Source organism: Carcharhinus amblyrhynchos, chromosome 15, assembly GCF_965287045.1.
Source record: "Carcharhinus amblyrhynchos chromosome 15, sCarAmb.v2.hapA, whole genome shotgun sequence".
Lineage (NCBI taxonomy): Eukaryota > Metazoa > Chordata > Chondrichthyes > Carcharhiniformes > Carcharhinidae > Carcharhinus > Carcharhinus amblyrhynchos.
The window spans coordinates 40,929,227-40,949,967 of NC_137338.1; the positions used below are offsets into that span (position 1 = coordinate 40,929,227).

At 40.3% G+C, this 20,741-nt stretch overlaps 1 protein-coding gene across 1 annotated transcript in view; it reads right to left on the reverse strand.

The window, feature by feature from the left end:
• epha6 (eph receptor A6) overlaps positions 1-20,741 on the reverse strand; it is a 635,583-nt gene that overhangs the window by 120,606 nt on the left and 494,236 nt on the right. Inside the window, exons 6-7 of the mRNA XM_080203887.1 lie at positions 8,335-8,459; positions 4,072-4,234 (exon numbers count right to left, since the gene is read on the reverse strand). Coding sequence (XP_080060013.1) covers positions 4,072-4,234; positions 8,335-8,459 — 288 coding nt within the window. The remainder of the gene's footprint in view (positions 1-4,071; positions 4,235-8,334; positions 8,460-20,741) is intronic.

A 20,741-nucleotide genomic window follows, 5' to 3' on the forward strand; every position in this document is an offset into this window, starting at 1 on the left:
TGAGTGACACGTGAAGTACATGTTTCAGGAGATTACTGTCGCTGTTCAACAGTGGCAGTTTATGACCAGCAGAATTACATCATGCAATTCAATTTTCTGATAGTTGTCACAATGCTTTAATTTTAAAGAAGGGCAACAAGCTTTGACCTCGAAAAAGCAATAGTAATAGAAATCTCCAGAGGATTTCTGTGAAATCTTCATCGTTCTCCACCACTATCTTAGATTATAAGTATGGTTTCTCAGGACACAAGCTGATCAATGATATGATTCAGAGAGTAATAACTGAGCACGTGTGGCTAGAGTAATGGGATAATGGATACATTAATGAGACTATGATGCTATTACTGATGTAACTTAGTCATCAGATGACCAAGAAGTTCCAAAAGTGCTAGGTGGAGAGTAGACTATGTCCTGAATGCTATGTGTTTATCCTGGGGTCTTTCTAAATAGTTCTGAATAAATTGTTACATTGTTTGAAGTTAAACTGTCCCAATATCTCAACTCTGTCAAAGGGAAGCAAAATCTCATCAAGGTACAGTAAGAATAGAAAGCATGATAATAGTTGAATCTCAGCAACAACATCAAGACATCATTAAAATATGGTGGCAGCACTAGAGGTCACAGTCTAGTGGACTTTGGCAATAGATCAGATGATGAACAGTAAAAGAAGATAATTGACTTTGCAGTGACAAAGAGCAGATCTGAGAAGTACCACGGTGAGGGGACAGTGAGAGACGCACAACGTTGTAAGCCATGAAGCAGCTACCACTCCCATAGTGTTTCCAACATGTCAAAGGTCCGCTATATGGACAGCGATAGAAGTGTCAGAAGGGACAATTTGGAAAGCACCAAACGGCTTTGAGGTTATAAGGCATAATTCAGAAACATTGGATCTGTACTCTTTTATATATATTGGGAGCTAGAGCTGATGATGTCCTTACATGGCAAGGCAGTTAGAAAGCTTTGGCATTATATGAGAAGTTACACAGAGGCAACACCCACTTTTGCAAAATATGAGCTAATCAGATTAGAAACTGTAGAAAGATAGAAACTTCACCATTGAATACTGTGAAGTATTGAAATCCTCAATCAGTGCTTCTCAAGCTAAAAGGTGGCGAATGCATAATCAGATGCATCTACTTTTAATTTGAGAAAAGTGTCTTGCTAAGCAAGTAGGTTGATACTCGGGGATTTAAGGTAACATTTTATTTAAGATTTTGATGGATAGCCTAAGATATTATGACTGTGGCATTGTAGAGGTTTAACTTTTGGATTCTATATTAGAACTAAGATTATGTTTTCCATCTTTTTAGAATCTTTAACGTTGCGTGTACTTAGCCTCTTAAAGTGTACTGCATACTCGATTCTTTAATTTTTTTTAGATAAGTTGGTAAAATATATTATCTCAAATAGTTTCTGTATATAATTCCAAGAACCTCTCTTTGTGCAATCCTAAATGGGAAGACAGATTATTGAAGAGACACCCCTGGACCATCTTACTATCTGGGATATTTCTAATCTAGCTGCTGCTAACTAAAGATGGTAAGCTGGAAGAAGGTAATTTTTTTGCTGATTCCTCTTCTTAAAAGAGACATTGTTCAGATCAATGCAAAAGTCTGCTTGAGCTGGCTACCTTGAACGTGAGTGAGAGTAATTAACAGAAAAGTGGTCTCAATATGGACTAGTCCCTCTGAGATTAAAATTGCAATCTGCTTCACTTTAGACTTTCAAACAGAATTTTAGTATATACACATATTTAGTAGAACTTTAGTCAAAGGAAAACTGCATGTCCCATTTATACAAATTAAGTATTTATGCTTTATTTCAATTTTCTCCCTTTTGAGCAAACTGATTGGGGGTTAAGTTGGATACTTCAACTTTGCCCTGCTTCTACATTTGAATTATTTTTGTGTCTAGCTGGATGCATTAGCACAGAGCCAATATTGTATGAAACTAGTATCAATTAAAGCAAACCTGCACGGCTTTGGACTAACCCATACTTTTCTAAGGAGAGATGCGCGATAGGTGGAGCAGGTGTTAGGATTTATGATTGAATTAAATCTAGCAGGGAAGGAGTGAAGAATGATACAACAGAAGAAAGCCTGTACTCCATGGTTTTTGAACATTTTGCTGGAGGCTTTGGTACAGGGGTGAAAACAGCAGAGATTTCTTGTATTCTCAGGGAGACAAGAGGTCGAGATCATGCAGTTATATGCTCAAAAGGCAATGGGAGCAGAATGCTGTGAAGGTCATTGCCGGAAGTTAAGTCTTTTTCTGGTTTTAGCATAGAGCAGAATTGACAAGCACAACCATAAAGCAATATGCGTGCAGCCAACAGTACCCTGTTTCATGGGGAACCTGCTCTCCTAGCAAAGCCATGTGCTGTCTCTGCTTTCTTGCTGGCAAGAAATATTTTCAGTGCAAACCCAGAAGGAGTCAAATGCGTTACTGTAGTCACTGGCAATGCTGATCTTGCTCTGCTGTTCCTGTTGTTTCTGCAGCAGGTGGCAGATTTCAGTGACAAAATCCTTAGTGAAGTTCAGACATCAGGCACTTAGTTTCTTGCCAAGATTCAGGTAAAAGAAGTGTGCCCTGAAATCCCTGGGCTGGGATGGCCTCTTGTTCAAAGCCCTCTATCTATTTCTTCCTCATTCCTCTTCCAGCAGCTTGCCCTGCTCTTTGTGGCACTATCTATTCTCCCTTTCAAACTATGGTCAATGGGAATGAGTAAAAGTGCGAACAGCTGCTTCGTGCAAATGTCCCCAAATCAGCAAAAGCACATCATCTGCTGCCACAACACTCCCTGTAAACGTTTGCAACTTGACACAATTATAAAAAGCACCCAACTTTCATAGAATTGGAAAAAAACTCAAAGAAATCAATCAGCAACCAACCCGAAAGTAGTCGATTCCTTTAAATCCTACCAGTTGGGTGTGTGTCCTGCTGCTGAATGCATGTTCAGATGTGCAAGTTTAAGAGAGAGTATTGGCTGGAACATTGTGTTCCAACATAACATTGCTGCTGCGTGATTGAGATCATGATCTGCCTACTCTGAATACTTGGCAGATATTCATTGCCTACTCATTAATGTCTGCATCAAATGGGATCAGGTGGGACATACCTCACCAATGTGTGTGCTTTTGCATCACAGATACCATTTTGGAGTTCTAACGGTAATCATCACATCCAAAAGCACAATCCTAACTAGCACAACTTCTCACCTACTTTTGCTTAATTTGAGTTTTGATGAGTCAGTGAGAGAAAATACAACCTAATATGAAATCTTCCCTTTCTGGGTGTTTCAGTTTGTATCAGATTCTAAAGGAAAGACAGCAGATAGGTCACCGGGCAAGTAGCAAAAACTCTGTTCCATCATCTTATTAAAGGAGTATTCGGGAATAAAGTACAGTTGCCAACCTCTCTTGTGTGGCACACTTTTATTGGCACCTGAGCTTAACAATTAACCAGCCTTCCAAAGAAAAGGAATGCAAGTTATGATAACATGAAGTGGTAGAGTGCCAAATGACATTGTGCATGGCAATTGTGAGCTTTACTATCGCTTTATCTATGCAGTACAAGTCAATTGCAGTATGTTATCCTTATATCATGACATGTTTGAGTCTGTCATTTTTAATGAGCCTGAATTCAGAGGGAAGTTATGTAGCAAACCATTATTAGCTGAATCAACTATGAAATCTTAGCTATCATTTAGGATGAAAACAAAGCAACATTTTAATTGCTATTATTTGGATGCTAATCTGATGATTACAATCTGCTAGTAATGTACAGGTTTTGATGTAATCAGAAAAATAAGTTTGCTTTCAATCTGTTAAGCATGTAACATGGGCATCAAACATGATATATTGTCATAACAAAACAAAACTCTGAGGTAACAATGAATTATCTTAAAGAAGCAATGAGGTTTTGCTAATTTTTTAGTTCATGAGTTTATAAATTGTAAAAAAAATACAGTTATACTATGAAGAAGACCAAAGCAAGCAAATAACAATGTGTCCAAATGTTAAAGAAAACATAAGTAAATGTTATGGTCAACAATCCAAATAAACCTACATTCATCTCCGGTTTCAAACTCAAACTTCTGACTGTAACTGCCATATCCAGCTGCAGTCCGGGCACGGATCTGAAATACATATTTCGTAGCATGCTTCAGTCCATTAATGATTACACTGGAAGATTTGGACCTTGTAGAGGAGTAGCTGAGTTGTTCATGTTCCTGCATGAAATTAAGGATAAATTACATGAAGGTCAAAATAAAACCTGATGCTGATTAAATGGCTGCACAAGTCTTACAGGTTGGCCCACACCTCTTCCCAATCCATAGAAACGTTAACACATTTTTTATTGTTTTAGCGTGGGTTTATTTGGATGCATTTTCTGTTGCTTAAGTTCAGGAATATCAGAACTGGGGAATAGGCCAAGTTGTTTTCCAATGTCAGTAGCCATTACTTTCAGTTATAACGCAGAATATACATAAAGCACCTCCTGTATATTCTCACAGTGAGAGGAAGTGTTTGCTCTGTATTAGGTCCAGCAGCATTGCAAAAACAGAACCCTTTCCTGATATGCCTCAGGAAAGCCTCAGAAGAGCTTGTCATCCTTGAGTCCTCTCTTTAGTGGAGGTGACAATTTTGTGAATTGAATTTTATGCTAAAGTGTCTGCAGCTTTGTACTGTACATTCTCACAGGCAATAATATGCAGAGGATGAACAGTTTTTTTTAAAAACCTTAGATTCCATATCCATCAGGGAGAGAATACATTAATCTCATCATTCAAGTTCCAACAATGTTGGAACGCTGATCAAATCCAACATGCAATCCAATTGCCAACATTAATTAATTTAAGTGAAATCAGCAACTATTTTTAATCGCTGCTGATAAAATATTAATGGACATAATCATGAATAAAAGAAATGGATTTTCCTCAAGAACAAACAGTTTTTGTTGGTTAATTTAGTGAGACAGAATGCAGTAATATGTTTCACAAAAGGTCCTTTCAAGATTGGTCATTTGGAACATAAGAAATAGGAGCAGGTGCCAGCTACTTCAGCCTGCTCCACCAGTCAAGAACATCATGGCTGATTTTCAATTTTACTAACCAATATACAGCTCATGTTAAGTAAATACTTTGCCTATTGTACACATTTTGTACCTACATAAAAAAACTTGTTTTGACTGTCCAGTGTGGATGTTCAACAGCTACTCCAGACTTACAAAGTAATAAGCAGTTGAGAGTGAGTGATGAGACTGGAAGTCAATTGCAGATCTTAGACATTATTTGAAGCTGAAGACCATATTACCATCTTGAATTCATTCCTCTGTAACTATTGTCATAAATTCAGTGAGAATAATCTTGAAAGCTGAGCTGAGCTGCTGCGGTTGGAGTGTACCCTACCAGCTGCACTGAGATTTAAGAGAAATGACAAACATATGAAATGAGCCTGGTGGATATTTTTCATCTGTCTATTCTTATCAGCAACCACCAATGGATAGAGTATTTTTCCCTTTTGTTGTCACTCCTAGAACACCAATAGCTGGAATAGAGTGAGGGGTAGCTGATTTTTCATTTTTTAATAATCTTTTATTTCATTGGGGTAGCTAAATAATGGATATGGTTATTTATACAACATTTGAAAAAAGGGCTCTGTCCTCAAAAGAGTCTATTTTCCTGATGATCAGCACGCTTGAACTGGACAGCTACTGGTGACTGGAGGTTTTTGTGTGCATGTTGTCTGCTTTGCCGGTAATCTTAAGAAGTAATCTTCATTCCAATTTGAGCTCAAGTCATAAGACTTTCTTTTCTACTTTTACATGGTCGGGGAGTAGAAAAGTTTTGAGCAGGAAACTGAACTTTGAATGAATTAGAGCAAGCAAGCAATCTGAGAATGAATATAATTTTGATTACAGCTTTCCATGGTATGGCGGTGAATGGTAACAAACATTCCATGCTGGTAGATCGTTTCGTTTCTGGGGGACTTCCCTTGGTGTTTAAGTTGGGTGATAATGCTGTTTTAAGATGACCAGAACTCTGTAGTATATAATGCACAATGTATTATTTGGTTGTTAAGAAGGAGTTTAATCAGTGCCGCCACTTTCAGACCACAAGATATAATATCTGTGTATATGAGACCTAATTAGATGTTCATTACCATTGAGGGAAAAATATGAATTGGTAGTTGCAGTAAATCAAGTTTCAGGAAATAGATGACTTTTCTTCTCTGATACATTTAGTACTTTAAAGAATGATGGGCAAAGTGCGACAGATGTTATTGACTTAAGCAACAGTAGAGGCTCTTGTACTGCAGTGCTCATGGTCAACAGGTCGATAAATAATTTTCAAGAACAGGGTCATTACGCTAACCTGATGTGAATGTGCAGCAGGTTATATAGCCTAGTCTGTCTCTTCTAATGCTACAATATATGATTCCTGGGTCTTTTCTTAGCTGATTTGATATAACTAGTATATTGGCAGATGCCATGTCACTTGTGCCCTGTTTCAAGGCAGGTCCTTGGCTCATTATCTCAGATGTTCATCCTGAGCTGTTTTCTTGATGGCTTTTGTCTGTGGTGGTTTACCATTGTCTTCCACTCCCATGCATAGAGCAAAGTGACAGGTCACCAGTCCACCTCAGCCGGAACAGGGATCAAACCTGTGCTGTCAGTGTTATTTTGAATCTATTCAGCTAACTAGTGCCCTATTTTGTCAGATATTCAGATCAGTTAATAGCCATACCAGCTTTTCTTTTTATATAACATTTTTCAATATGACTTCTGAAGTCAATTAGAAGATACTTTGTGTTCAGAAAGAAAGAAAGTATTCAAAAGGTGGTTGGATGTATTCAAGAGGCAACTGGATATAGCAGTTGGGGCGAATGGGGTCAAAGATTATGAGGTAAAAGCAGGGTTAAGCTATTGAGTTGGATGATCAACCATGATCGTAATGAATGGCAGGTGGAGCAGGCTGGGAGCAAATGGCCTCCTGCTGGTCCTATCTTCAATGTTTCTATGTTCTGTTGAAACAGCGAATGGCTTTATTTCTTTTATTGATTTTTAAAAAGAATTGTGACACAAATTTGCATGTGTATAACAACAACAACTTGCATTTATATCACACCTTTTAAAGCTTTAAAGTAGTGAAACGTCCCAAGACATTTGGCAGGAAATAAAGGGAGTTGGGGAGGTTTTGAGGGTGGTTAGGGATCTTAGGGCCTTGGCAATTAAAGGCACAGCTACCAATGGTGGAGTGATTAAAATCAGGGATGCTCAAGAGACCAGAATTTGAAGAGTGTAGTTCTTTCAACTGGAGAAGGTTACAGCGGTAGAGAGGAGAAAGTTCATGGGGGGAATCTGAAAACAGGGATCAGAATTTTAAAATCGAGGCATTGCTTGAATGGGAGCTAATGTTGTGCAATGGGCACTGGGCTGCTGAGTGAATTGGACTTTGTGTGAATTAAAACATAGAAAGCAGAGCTTTAGATGGCCTTGCATTTACAAAGGGTAGAGCATGGAAGCATATAACAAGTGATAGATATATTTCAAATCTTTTTACTTACACACACTGACATCCAAGTTGTTAATCTTTTATGATATTATCCATCTGTGGTGTGAAGTACACTGATATTTGCTGCTACCAACTGTTTCCAACTCAAAGCAGATTTGAATCTAATCCAAAGGAAGTTAAAATGCTGTTCAAAAAATAATAGCTCTTTGGGAATTGTACATCTCATTGTTCATTAATGGATATAAACTGCTGCATGCTTGATTGTGATGACATTATTTATGTATATCCCCCAGCTTCTCCAATTAGTTTATTGTTTTATTGGTTCCCAGATATCCTCTACTGTACAGATATGTAGGCTTGGTGTGGCCAACAAACTATCTTCAAGCCAAGATTGATCTTCAATCCATACTCTCAGTAAATGTGGTTCCTCATCGAAAGCACAGATGGATAAGCTTAGCTTTGTGATTGTATGAAAGATATTACTTTCTGAAACTTTGACAAAAGGAGCAGAAGGGGGGAACAATCCACCTTCATATTGCTATTTAGCATTGAATTTATCACTGGCAATGACCTGCATTGGGACATCCAATCATAGAAAACCAGGCACAGTTATTTTATGTTTTAATGTTTCATTTCCTTTAATAGCATCCATTTAGAATGTTAATGGGGAAGCAAATATTTCAATTCATTTAAAAACACTGTGCAAATTTATTACCCAGTTCTTTAAACTGTATTGTGAGATTGTCAATTTTGTAAGCATGTAATGTCTCAGGAACTAAGTATTCTGTACAGTGACATTTTCAATGGATCCTTACTTTTTCATAGTACTTTATCTCGTAGTCCAGAATGATTCCATTTGGATGCTCAGGCTCCTGCCATGACAGGCCAATACTGTTCTGGGATGCCCAATCTTTCCTCAGAAACCCAATCAGAGAGGGAGCTGAAAGGACAAAAGGTTCTGTAAAAATATTCATAGGGAAAACCAGCTCAAGTGAAACTTTGGCTTTTGGATCAGTTTAGCAGCAGTTGTCAACGTGCTATAATGCAACATGTTATTGTGGTTATTTCAATTTCACAGGTGGACTCCCTCAGTCTCTTCTGTTACTGCTGATATTGAAAGTAACTGCTTTCTGTGCTTGACCAACAACCCTCTGACTCTAGTTTCTTCAATGGATCTAAGTGGCTTATTGACAACTGGTCACAAACCATGCAGAAATTCCAGGGCAACACTATTCACTTGTTTGTACTTAATAGGAAGTATGAACACCAACATTTGTTTTTTTTTCTTTAATTTAGGCTTGGTGTACAGCTATTAGAAACTTTTTACCAAAATCGTTTCCGAAGCACAGCAAATGTCCAAAAGTAAAGCCAAGATGAATATTGATGCCACCTATTCTATAATTTAAGAAATCATTTTTGGGATGTAGATGCTGCTAAAAATGGAAAACATTTTATTGTTCATTACTAGTTGTCCTGCGAGAGTGGCAGTGGCCCTTCTTCTTGAATTGCTGGTAGTGAATGATACAACTTAATGGGATGCTTCAGAGGGCAATTAAGAGGATAAGAATGACATAAAGGCCAGACTTGGTAAGAACAACAGATTCCCATCCTCAACAGGATATTAGTGAACCAGATTGTTTTCTACCGTGGTTCAGCAGCTTTATGTATTCCTTTATTTGTACTAGTATGGCCCACCCCAGCACCCGCCCATACCCCCCCGCCCATGCATGCACCCTTGCCACCCCTCCCACTGTTTTATACAACAAAATTCAGATTCTTAATCTGATGGCAGTTGAATTCACATTCCCCGGTGAATTGTCCAATGCCATAAGTATTCTTATTCAAATAAATGCCCAAAATAATCTTTGATATACTTCTGGTGTGAGAATCGCCTCTGTGTAATAAGAAAAGGAGACGACTGCTGAACACTGGAGCAGTTGACACCTATGCACTTTATGTCACAATGAATATCTACTAGGGAGTGCTAGCGACTGTTTCTGATAGCTCTATTAGAACATAGAACATAGAACACTACAGCACAAACAGGCCCTTCGGCCCACGAGTTGCGCCGATCACATCAACACCTACCAATCTATAGACCTATCTATAACCCCCAATCCCATTAAACCCCATATACTCATCCAGAAGTCTTTTAAAAGACCCCAGCGAGTTTGCCTCCACCACCACTGACAGCAGCCGATTCCATTCACTCACCACCCTCTGAGTGAAAAACTTACGCCTAACATCACTTCTGTACTTTCCACCCCGCTCTATTCCTCTCATCTTTCTTCCCCGCCAGAGATAGAATGTTTGTACTTTTGAGATTTGAGCTAGCAAAACTCACCCATTGAGGGGAACCAAATTTTTAAGACCATCAGATCGATGCTTCAAATTCAGCCTTCTGGGTCAAATGTCAATGTTTTGACATTGATTACTAAGTCAGGTTTATACATTTCAATTAGAATAATTTATATAGAGAAAGCCTTAAGATATTCAAGACACCCTTAATGAAAAGCAGAACTTCAAAAGGGTTAATCAGACCAATTGAGATTGCTTGTTTGTGTGCTGAGCTACCTGTGTTCCAGGGCAGTATGTGTTGTCAGTATAGAATCAGAAAACAAGAAGAAGTAATATAAATCAAATGGTAGTGTTGTGGGAAAATCACCATTCGGAGTCAGACTTAGAGATTCAACACACAGTTATATCGGACAAAGCTTTGGGAGAAGCTCTGGGCTCTCCGCAGGCGTGCAGCCACCTTCTCAACTTTACAATGGTAGCTGAGCATCTTCTACACATTTTAGATAATGGACAGTACGGACTTTAGCCGTTAGCACGTCATTATACGTTGAGTAGACAAGTACGGACATGGACAGTTAGCACATCGTTATACATAGAGTAGATACATTTATGCATTTATGTCCCCCATCAATGGCTGATCTCGTTGTCAAAACTCATTGTTTTGGTTCTGCTTTTATCTCATGTTAAGGTGCCTCAAGGTCTGATCTATTTCCTTCAGTAATTTAAACACTAACAAGTTTTAACTTGTTGTGCAATGTCTGTGCCCAAGTCAGTGCATCTTAATGTCTTTACCCAGAGTCCATTTTGTGCCGGGTAACCATTTTGTTTCCCTTAATTTTGATTTCACTTCAACAGTAGAAAATAGTAATCCAAAAAACTAAATGGTACAATTTTGAATGGATGTAGAGACAGAGAGAACTGGGGTGTAAGTAAGCAAATTTTTAAGAGTGACAGGGCAAGTTGAGAAGGCTGTTAAAACAGCATATTGGTTCCTAGGCTTTGTTCATAACTAAATAGAATACAAGAATTTTTAACTAACACTTAAATAACATTTGGATCCAATTTTGAAAACTTTTAAGAAGGATTTCAGGTCCTTGCAGAGGGCAGAGGAGAAATTGACCTGAATGGTACAAGGGCTGTGAGACTTCAACTATGGGGAGAAGTTGGAGGAGCCTGGATTGTTGTGGAGTGAAATTAAGAGGATATTTGGGAGATGTGTTCAAAATCATGAAAGGTTTTCATCAACTTAATAGGGAGAAACTGTACCCAATAGCAGAAGAAGTAGTAAGCTGGGGACACAGATTTAAGGTGATTAGCAAAAAAACAAGAAATAATGTAAGGGAACAAAATAAAAGCAAATTATTGCAGATGCTGGATTCTGAAACCAAAAGAGAAAATGCTGGAAAGTCTCAACAGGTCTGGCAGTGTCTGTAAGGAGAAAAAAGAGCTGACGTTTCAAGTCCAGATGACCCTTTATCAAAGTGCTTTGCTGAGATTTTCCAGTGTTTTCTCTTTTGGTATAAGGGAACATTTTTTTGACACAGTGTGTTACTATGATCTGGAAGGCCCTGGCTGGAAGAATAGTAGAAAGAGAAGCAATGGTAATTTTCAAGAAATTTGGATAAATACTTAAAGGGAGAGAGTGACAGGGAAATGGTCAAAGAGCAGAGAATTAATTGGGTACCTTCACCAATGATTTGGCACAGGCATAATGGCATTGTTCTAATTCATATTGTTCAATCGACACACCCTGCATTGGAAGAGCAGAGATAACAACCGTTATGCAAACAAACAATGGCTCTGATGCATTATACGGATGTCAGCATTTGCTGAGGAAAATCTGCTTACATTTTTTCAACAGTACCTGAAGAGGAATTGTGTCTGAATGCCCTGATTAGCAATTGCACAAAGTGGATGTAAAATTGTGGCTAGACAGGACATTATCTGGACAGCACAGGTACTTACTTGCTAATCCTCAACTTGAAGTGTTTTGAGCTGCTCTTTCCTGTCAGTCTTAGCTGATAAACATCAGCAAAGGATGTAAACTTCCTGGCGGTGTTGAGGCAAACCTAATGACGTACCATATCTTGCCATACATGGCTGTGTCAGGCATTAGAAATCCTTCATTCTCCTCAACAGCTGATTTAGGCAGGAGCTGATAAATAGCACTTTTGGACATTATTGCAGCAAAAATCATGCTGATCTTGAGCCATTTCAACATGCTTAACATGAGGTATCTTTGTATTAATATCCTGGCTATTACATAATGTCTACTGGCTGAACATTAGAAAATGAAAACCCATTAACATTACAGGAACTGAGTTTGCACTTTTGATGGAGGAAGGTGAGTTAAGCAACCAAGATGAAGCAGTAAAGAAATGCATCATTTGGATATTAATATGCCACTTTAGAGGAGAAGGCGTGCATGTGGCACTTGTACGGTGTTGGGGAGGAGGTGTGTGTGTGAGGTTGATACAGCATAGAGGAGGAAGTGTGAGTGTGTGAGATTGATAAGGTGTAGAGGAGGTTGTGTGAGTGTGAGACTCATACAGATTGACACAATGTAGTGGAAGAGGTTTGTGTGGGGGTGTGTGTGTGAAATTGATACAGTATAGGGGAGGAGATGTGTGTGAGGTTGAAATAGTGCAGGGGAGGAAGAGTTTGTGTGTGGAGTTGATGCAATGTAGGAGTGGAGGGATGTGTGTGTGGGACATTAGATATTGTCACTGTCAGTTTTGTTCTATTTTGTCAGAAGGTTGTTTTTTGCTTGCATGGAGACACCTCTTATGCCTTTTGGCTGTTTAGCCTGATTGCAGACCTTCTCGGGTTTCCACAATACGGGCAACAATGAATTGTCTGGTTTTGTTGGGACTGCCTGATATTTTACATTGACCTGTGTCCTTATCTGTCTTTATTTTTCAGCCCTTTTAGTACCTTGCTCATTCCTGCCCTGACATTCTTCTCCCAGTCTGTGCTGGACGTGTCACATTTCCTGAAGTTTGCCTTCAAGGAATTCTTAAACATAATTGAGGCATACCATGCAGACTGTGTCCAAGTTTAAGTTGTCAATACATGACCATCATAGAGATCTTGACATCCGTCACACATACAATGTGCAAGTTTCTCGGGTCTCATCCATGGAGTGACTCGTTGTAAGGGAGAATGGTGTTTCAGCCAAAACTCCATTCACTTTCAGTTGCATCAGAAAATCCCAGCTGCAAACAAGGATTTTGTGCTATGCCCATTGAACTAGAGTCTGATGATGAGTGCTTAATTTCCAGACATTTTTGTTCTTTGAATTAACTCAATGTTGGGCACTTTGTCGACCCATTTGATGCCCATAATGTTCTGAATGGATATATCCAAGACAGACGGAATGCATATATCCTGGACAATATCCAGGCTTGGGCTGACAAATGGCAAGTAACATTCATGCCACACAAATGCCAGGCAATGACTATCACCAGTAAGAGACACTCTAACCAATACCCCTTGACATTCAATGGTGTAACCATCACTGAATCCCCTACTGTCGACATCCTTGGGGTTGCCATTGACCAGAAACTCAACTAGACTCACCACATAAACACAGTGGCTACAAGAGCTGGTCAGAGGCTAGGAATACTGCAGTGAGTAATTCACCTCCTGACTCCCCAGTGTCTGTCCACCATCTAAAAGACACAAGTCAATAGTGTGATGGAATACCCCCCACTTGCCTCGATGGGTGCAGCTCCAACATTACTCAAGAAACTTGATACCATCCAGGACAAAGCAGCCCACTTGATTGGCACCACATCTACAAACATTCAATCCCTCCAGCACCGATGCTCAGTAACAGCAATGTGTACTATTTACAAGCTGCACTGCAGCAATTCACTAAAAATCCTTAGAAGCACCTTTCAAACCATGGCCACTTTTATCTAGAAGGTCAAGAGCAGCAGACAAATGGGAACACCACCACCTCCAAGCCACTCACTATCTTGACGTGGAAATATATCGCCGTTCCTTTGCAGTTGCTGGGTCAAAATCATAGAATTCCTTTCATAGCGGCATTGTGGGTCAGCCCACACAACATGGACTACAGCGATTCAAGAAGGCAGTTCACCACCATCTTCTCAAGGGCAACTAGGGATGGGCAATAAATGCTGGTCAGCCAATGACACCCATGTTACACGAATGAATTAAAGAATATATTTATATATATATATAGATAGATGGTCCAGGTCTCTGGGGCATTTAGGAGGTGAGATATTACATCAGCTTTGTACCCAGCAAGTTTTATTGTAAGTTTGATACCTCGGGCTGGGATGGGGAGTATGGGTGGTGTGTGGGCATGGGATTGTATTGCTTTCCAGGCACTAAAAAGCTCATCCCACTGTGTGCTATTAAATTGGCAGACAGTGAGACTTCTGCCTCTCAGTGGAAATCCTGCCTTCGAGCGCTGCTTGCCAATTGGCAGTTCCAGCAGCACCAGAGGTCAATGGTGTGCACTGCTAGAACTGTAATCTGTCCCAAGATGAAGATGACAATGGATCATGCACTCAGATAAATCCAGGACTTTTGGGGAAGGATTGGATACCCTAGGCAGGAAAAAAGAGTGGGGTGCAGAGGATTTGGAAGCTGTGCAGGGAAGCACAAAAGAGGGGTGTCATCTTGGGGATTTGTCCCTGATGTGCACAGAACATCCCCCCAAAAGATGTACCCTCTGAAAATAAAAACTCCCCACTCTCACCCGCCTGTCCATGCCAACTGTATTATAATGCGGGCGGTGTAATGTTCAGGTTGATTGTCTTATTAAAAATTTTAATTGCTTATTAATGCCTTTTTCAAAATGGTGGGCAGGCTGGCAAATCCAGTAACTGCTAATTATTGTATTATGGAAAAACAGTGCATTGACATCAGGTTCACCAGTCAATAACATCACACTGCGTATCACACATGTGTGGGATGGCAGCTGTCCTAATTTGTAAGAGTAAAATCCCAGCCCTCGTTTTCTCCTCCATTTCTTGCAGAAAACGGGCAAATACTGAACTGCTTCTAGCAATTCCATTTTCCACCCCATTGTCCACACAGGCATTTCTAAAAATTGTATTTCAGAGATAAGGGAAGCTAGCCACAGCCTTCAGGTTTGTGTCATTGATAGTTACAGTAGGGAGGTGCTAGTCAGATTTGGCAGTGGTTGGTGGAGTATCTTTATCTTCCTTAAGCTGATGGTGAGCCCATAGTCATCAGCAGCTTTTGAATAGTAGTTAATGAAGGCCATGCATTGGGTGTAATACGAGGACACAGTCATCAACAAACAACAATTCACATCATCTCTGATCATATAACTGAGGAGTTCACTCATGTCAGATTGAAGAAATTTCTATCTGTTCTGAACTGGATGTCTATTCCATCAACGTTTCCATTAAATAGCCCAGAAAGTATGATGGCAAAGAATATTCTGAAATAGAGACCACGACACAGCTCTGCTTCACACGGCTTATTACCTCAGAGGTATCAGTGTATTTACCATTGTCAGTTACACTGGATCAGTACAGCTTTATCAGGACATTCAAGTTTGGATAACGCTTTGCACAAGGCCTCCCTATTTACTGTTCTAAAGGCCTTTGTCAGGTCAACAAGACACCATAGAGTACCACATGTTCATTGTGGCATCTCTCTTGGTGAAGGGTGAAGATCATGACACAAATGCCTTAGCCTTTGAGGATGACTGGAAAAGAAGAGTGGAAAAGCAAATTGCGCGGAGGGTATGGAAAGTCTGCAGAGGGATCTAGATAGGCTGAGCGAGTGGGCGAGGATCAGACAGATGGAGTACAATGTTAGCAAGTGTGAGGTTATCCACATTGACAGGAATACTAGTAGAAGGGATTACTATTTAAAGGGCGAAAAGCTGCAGCATGCTCCGGTGCAGAGGGACCTGGGGGTCCTTGTGCATGAGTTGCAAAAACCTAGTCTGCAGGTGCAGCAGGTGATCAAGAAGGCGAATGGGATGCTGGCCTTTATAGCAAGGGGGATAGAATATAAAAGCAGGGACGTCTTGCTGCAACAATACAGGGCACTGGTGAGGCCGCAGCTGGAGTACTGTGTGCAGTTTTGGTCGCTGTACTTGCGCAAGGATATTTTGGGCTTGGAGGGAGCGCAGAGGAGGTTCACTAGGCTGATACTGGAGATAAGGGGGTTGGACTATGAAGAGAGACTAAATAGACTGGGTCTGTACTCATTGGAGTTTGGAAGGATGAGGGGGGATCTTATAGAGACATATAAGATAATGAAAGGGATGGATAGGGTAGAGGTAGAGAGATTCTTCCCGCTCAGAAAGGACAGCAGGACTAGAGGGCACAGCCTCAAGATAAGGGGGGGGGGCTGTTTAGAACGGAGTTGAGGAGGAACTTCTTCACTCAAAGGGTGGTGATGGAATTCTCTGCCCGTTGAAGTGGTGGAGGCTACCTCGCTAAATATATTTAAGACACGGGTAGATAGGTTTTTGGTAGACAAGGGAATTAAGGGTTATGGGGAGAAAGCGGGAAAGTGGAACTGAGCCACTTCAGATCAGCCATGATCTTATTGAATAGCGGGGCAGGCTCGAAGGGCTAGATGGCCTACTCCTGCTCCTATTTCTTATGTTCTTATTATGTTCTTATGTCCTTTTCCACTTTGGCTTCCTGGCAATACACATTCTATGTGGCTTATCCATCTATTGAATTGAACTTATGCTGGAATTATTCCAGGTATCAAAAGCAGTGAGGTTCCTCTGTGGTCGTCACACATTTTTGTCCTTTTCCTTTGCATATGTATACAATTGTGGAATCCTGGAACTCCTAGGAATGGATTGTTGATCCCAAATTCTGTGGTTAAGTTGTGCGAGTTTGACAGTTATCTGGGAACCCCAGATTTGTTAATTTCTCCTGTGCTCCTGTCTGAGCTTGGAGTTTACTTTGAGGGCGGGGACCTGATGGTTTTGTCAACCCCTGTATCATGATGTTTGCTATCCAAGTTTTCACAATGGGTCAGTCTGGAAATGTGTTTATAGCTGCCCCATTTGCAGTGGATGGGCGGTTAAACACATGCCTAATAAAACTTAGCTCAGCGTCTGTCTGAGGAGATTCCATTTAGTGCTGGGAATAGGTGAGGAGAGGAGACCACACCAATGTGAGGGGGAGACCATACCCTGTCTCCAGGACTTTACAGAAATGCCTCATTTGTGCTCTAAAGCAGAGTTTGAAACTCTCTGGGTTGTTTGATCTACCATGTACTTAGTATCCTATGCAATTTCTGTTGTGGGTTCACGTTGCTCTCCTGGTGTGATTTCTTGGCAGCCATGCTTTATATGCTGCATTTTTTGTCCTTTAGCAGTTCCTTAATTTGTTCGTAGTTTTCATTGAAACAATCTGAGTGGATTCTTTTCGGTGTTCCCAGGACATCATTGGCAGCTTCCAGAACTGTAGATTCGAAGGTTGATAATGCCGTTTCAACCTCATCACCTGGGGTTACTTTGGAGAACATCTGTTCCTAAAATCTGAGCCTGAATTGTTCACAACGCTCTCTCACTTCCAGCTTTCTTGGACTCCAGTGCATGTAGGCCTTCCTCTTGGTGAGATAGTAAGTTTCATTTTCTCGTGTAGCATCCTGTAGTCTGTAGAGCACTCCACTCCCCTCAAAACATCGTGATCATTGTATCTTTTATGTTGCCCTGACAGATGATGATGAAATCAATTTAATGCCAGTGTTGAGATCATAAATATATCCAAGTGTTTTTGTACTTTGTCTCCTTTCTAAACATGTTGCTGCTAATTGACAGATTCATGTGGGTGCAGAGACTCAGGATCAGCATGCCATTGGCGCTGCACTTACCCAAGCCTTGATTCCCTGGACATCATCCCGAATCTGATAGGGAGCTCTTATCCTGACCTTGAAAATCCCAATACAAAGAGCTCGTTCTGCTGTGGAGAATTTGGAGTAGCTTTGTCCAGGTCCTCATAGAATTTGTTCTTGATATCCTCAGGATTAGTCATTGTTGGAGAATCTGCACTGATCATTGGCGCAGGCTTGTCCATAAGAGCAATGCGTAGAGTGGTGAGGTGATTGTTTAGGCCCCCTATGGAGAGTATCTAAATGTTTTGTGATGCCAGGCTTGATAATAAAGCTGACACTGATTTCTTGCCTCTCACTCTTTGACGTGCCACTTTAGAAGAATATGTTGGCCACTGATAGCTCTGTAAACTGGCTCTACTCTGCTAAATGGGTTTTGTTTAAAGCAGAAATGTCAATATTTTATTGTGATAGCTTTCCGCCAACCAGAGCAGTTCTGCACTGGGGTCAGGAGCTGTTGTCTTGATGAAGTAAAGTTTGTGCATTCCAAACAGCCTAGTAGAGTTCCTATTTTTTTTCTTCTGTTCATTTCACCTGTAAAATATGGTAAAGTGTGAAGGAATATCAGAAAAGTGCATACAGAGACAGATGTGTGTTAAGGAGTCAGTAAGGTGTGCACACAAGAAATACTGATCATGAATTGATTCCAGTGGTGATGGATTGTGCTTGGCCATCCCCACTCTCTCGGTCTGTTCAAGTCAAGATGACTGCAGATGTGGTTGACAGCAGTGGATAATCTGCTGTGCCTTCTGTGCCTGTTCCAATGAACTTTACAACTGTCCAAACAGCTGTGCTGTGCATTTTCAGTATCAGTAAGGGAATACCATTTCCTCTGCTACATCCATCAAGGCTGTTTTTTGTGCACATGAAAAAGGGTGATAGGTGTTCTCCCTCAGATGTGGACATCAGTCTGAATGCTACTCCCACCTGTTTGGCCTGCGAAGCAATGCAGGTATAGGGGTGTGGCTGCTGCCATGCACAAGTAGCCAGCAACATGGAGACACAGGTGAGAGCTGGGCGAGTGTCGAGGACCAGGTACAGTTATCTATCCAGCTATGACAAAGGATGTAGCTGACTTTTACAGAGGTGACTTATACACATCCTGATATTAGACATATTTACTGCTTCATTTAATGAAATCATTCTATAATTTCTAACTGTCTCTTCTGAATTCATTGGTTCTCCGAGTGTGCATTATCTGCAAATCTTTGTCATTTTACAATAATTTCCTCTAACCAAGCAGATTATGTTAATTAGAAGTAGCAGTGGTCCCAAATCAGAGTCTGAAGCATTTCAGAGAGTATATTCCCTAACTCCGATCAACTCAGTATTTCCTACCATTCCACAAGTTCCTTACCCATTCCAAAGGTTTACTCTGAAGTCCCATTGCTTTCATTTTAACTTGAGATGTCATTTTCTCAAGTTGGTGGAGGTGGTCAGTCATTCATGTTCTTCTCCTACTGAATCCATGTTGACTGCTGTTTATTAGGTGGCATTGCATAGAAACATACTATTCCTAGAGCACCCTCACCAAACACTAATCCTTCTCATAGTCAAAACTGCACTCTCTGCGTGCTGTGTCTTCCACAGGGGCGCCTTAGTCTTCAAGAATACTTCCTTTGAAAGCATACAAACATACAAATTAGAAGCAGGAGTAGGCCACTGGCCCTCGTTCCTGCTCCACCATTCAATAAGATCATGGCTGATCTGAATGTAATCCCGACCCCCGATTCCTGCCTGCTACAATAACCTTGCACTATGTTGCTAATCAAGAATCTATCTAGCTCTGCCATAAGAATATTCATAGACTCTGCTTCCACTGCCTATTGAGTATGAGAGTTCCAGAGATTCATGACACTGTGAGAGAAAATGTTTATTTTAATATCTGTCTTACACAAGCGACCACTTATTTTTAAACAGTGACCTCTAGTTCTAGATTCTTAGACATTTGGAAACATCGTCTCCATGCCCACGCTGTAAATAGGATCTTAAAAATTTCAATCAAATTGCTTCTTACTCTTATAAACACTAATGGATACAAACCTAACATCTCCAACCTTTCCTCAAAAGACTGCCCACCCATTCCTAGTATTAGTTTAGTAAAGCTTCTCTGACTGCCTCCAATGCATTTACATCTTTTCTTAAATAAGATGATGAATGCTGTGTAAAATATCCCAGATGTCATCTCACCAATGTCCTGCACAACTGAAGCATAACCTCCCTACTTTCATAATCAATTTCCCTCACAATAAACAATAATATTCTATTCACTTTCCTAATTACTTGCTGTACCTGTATACTGGCCTTTTATGATTCATATACCAGGATTCCTGGTCGCTTTGCAGCTCAGAGTTGCATACTCTCTCACCATTGAGATAAGAAGCTTTTTTTAGTTCTTCCTGCTAAAATGGACTATTTCACATTTGGTCACATTATACTCTATTTGCCAGAATTGCACCCACTCACTTAACCTATTCTACATCCACTTGTGGCCTCCTTATGTCCCTTCACAATTTACTTTCCTAACTATGTTAGTGTCATCAGCAAATTTAGCAACAATACTCCAGTTCCTTCATCCAAATCATTGATATAAATTGTAACAAGTTGAGGCCCCAGTACTGATCCCTGTGGCACACCACATCTCACATCCTGCCAACCAGAAAAAAGATCATTTATGCCAGCCAACTCACTGTTTCCTGTTAGCTGGCTAATCTTCAATCCATGTCAATATGTTACCCCTAAACCATGAGCTTCTATTTTCTGCAATATCCTTTGATGTGACACCTTATCAAATATCTTCTAGAACTTGAAATACAGTACATCCATTGGGTGTCCATTATTCGCAGCACACGTGACTCTTTTAAAGAACTCCAATAAATTGGTTAGAATTTTTTTAAACAGGTGAGAGATTTTCACCTCCCATTACTATTGCATGTATGACCTCTGTGTTAAGTCCTCATGACACTCACAGACTTGTGACATTGTCCCCTCCCCTTTCAAATAGTATAAAATACGTTCAGGACTGTGGGGTGGGGAGAGTTGGAATAACCAC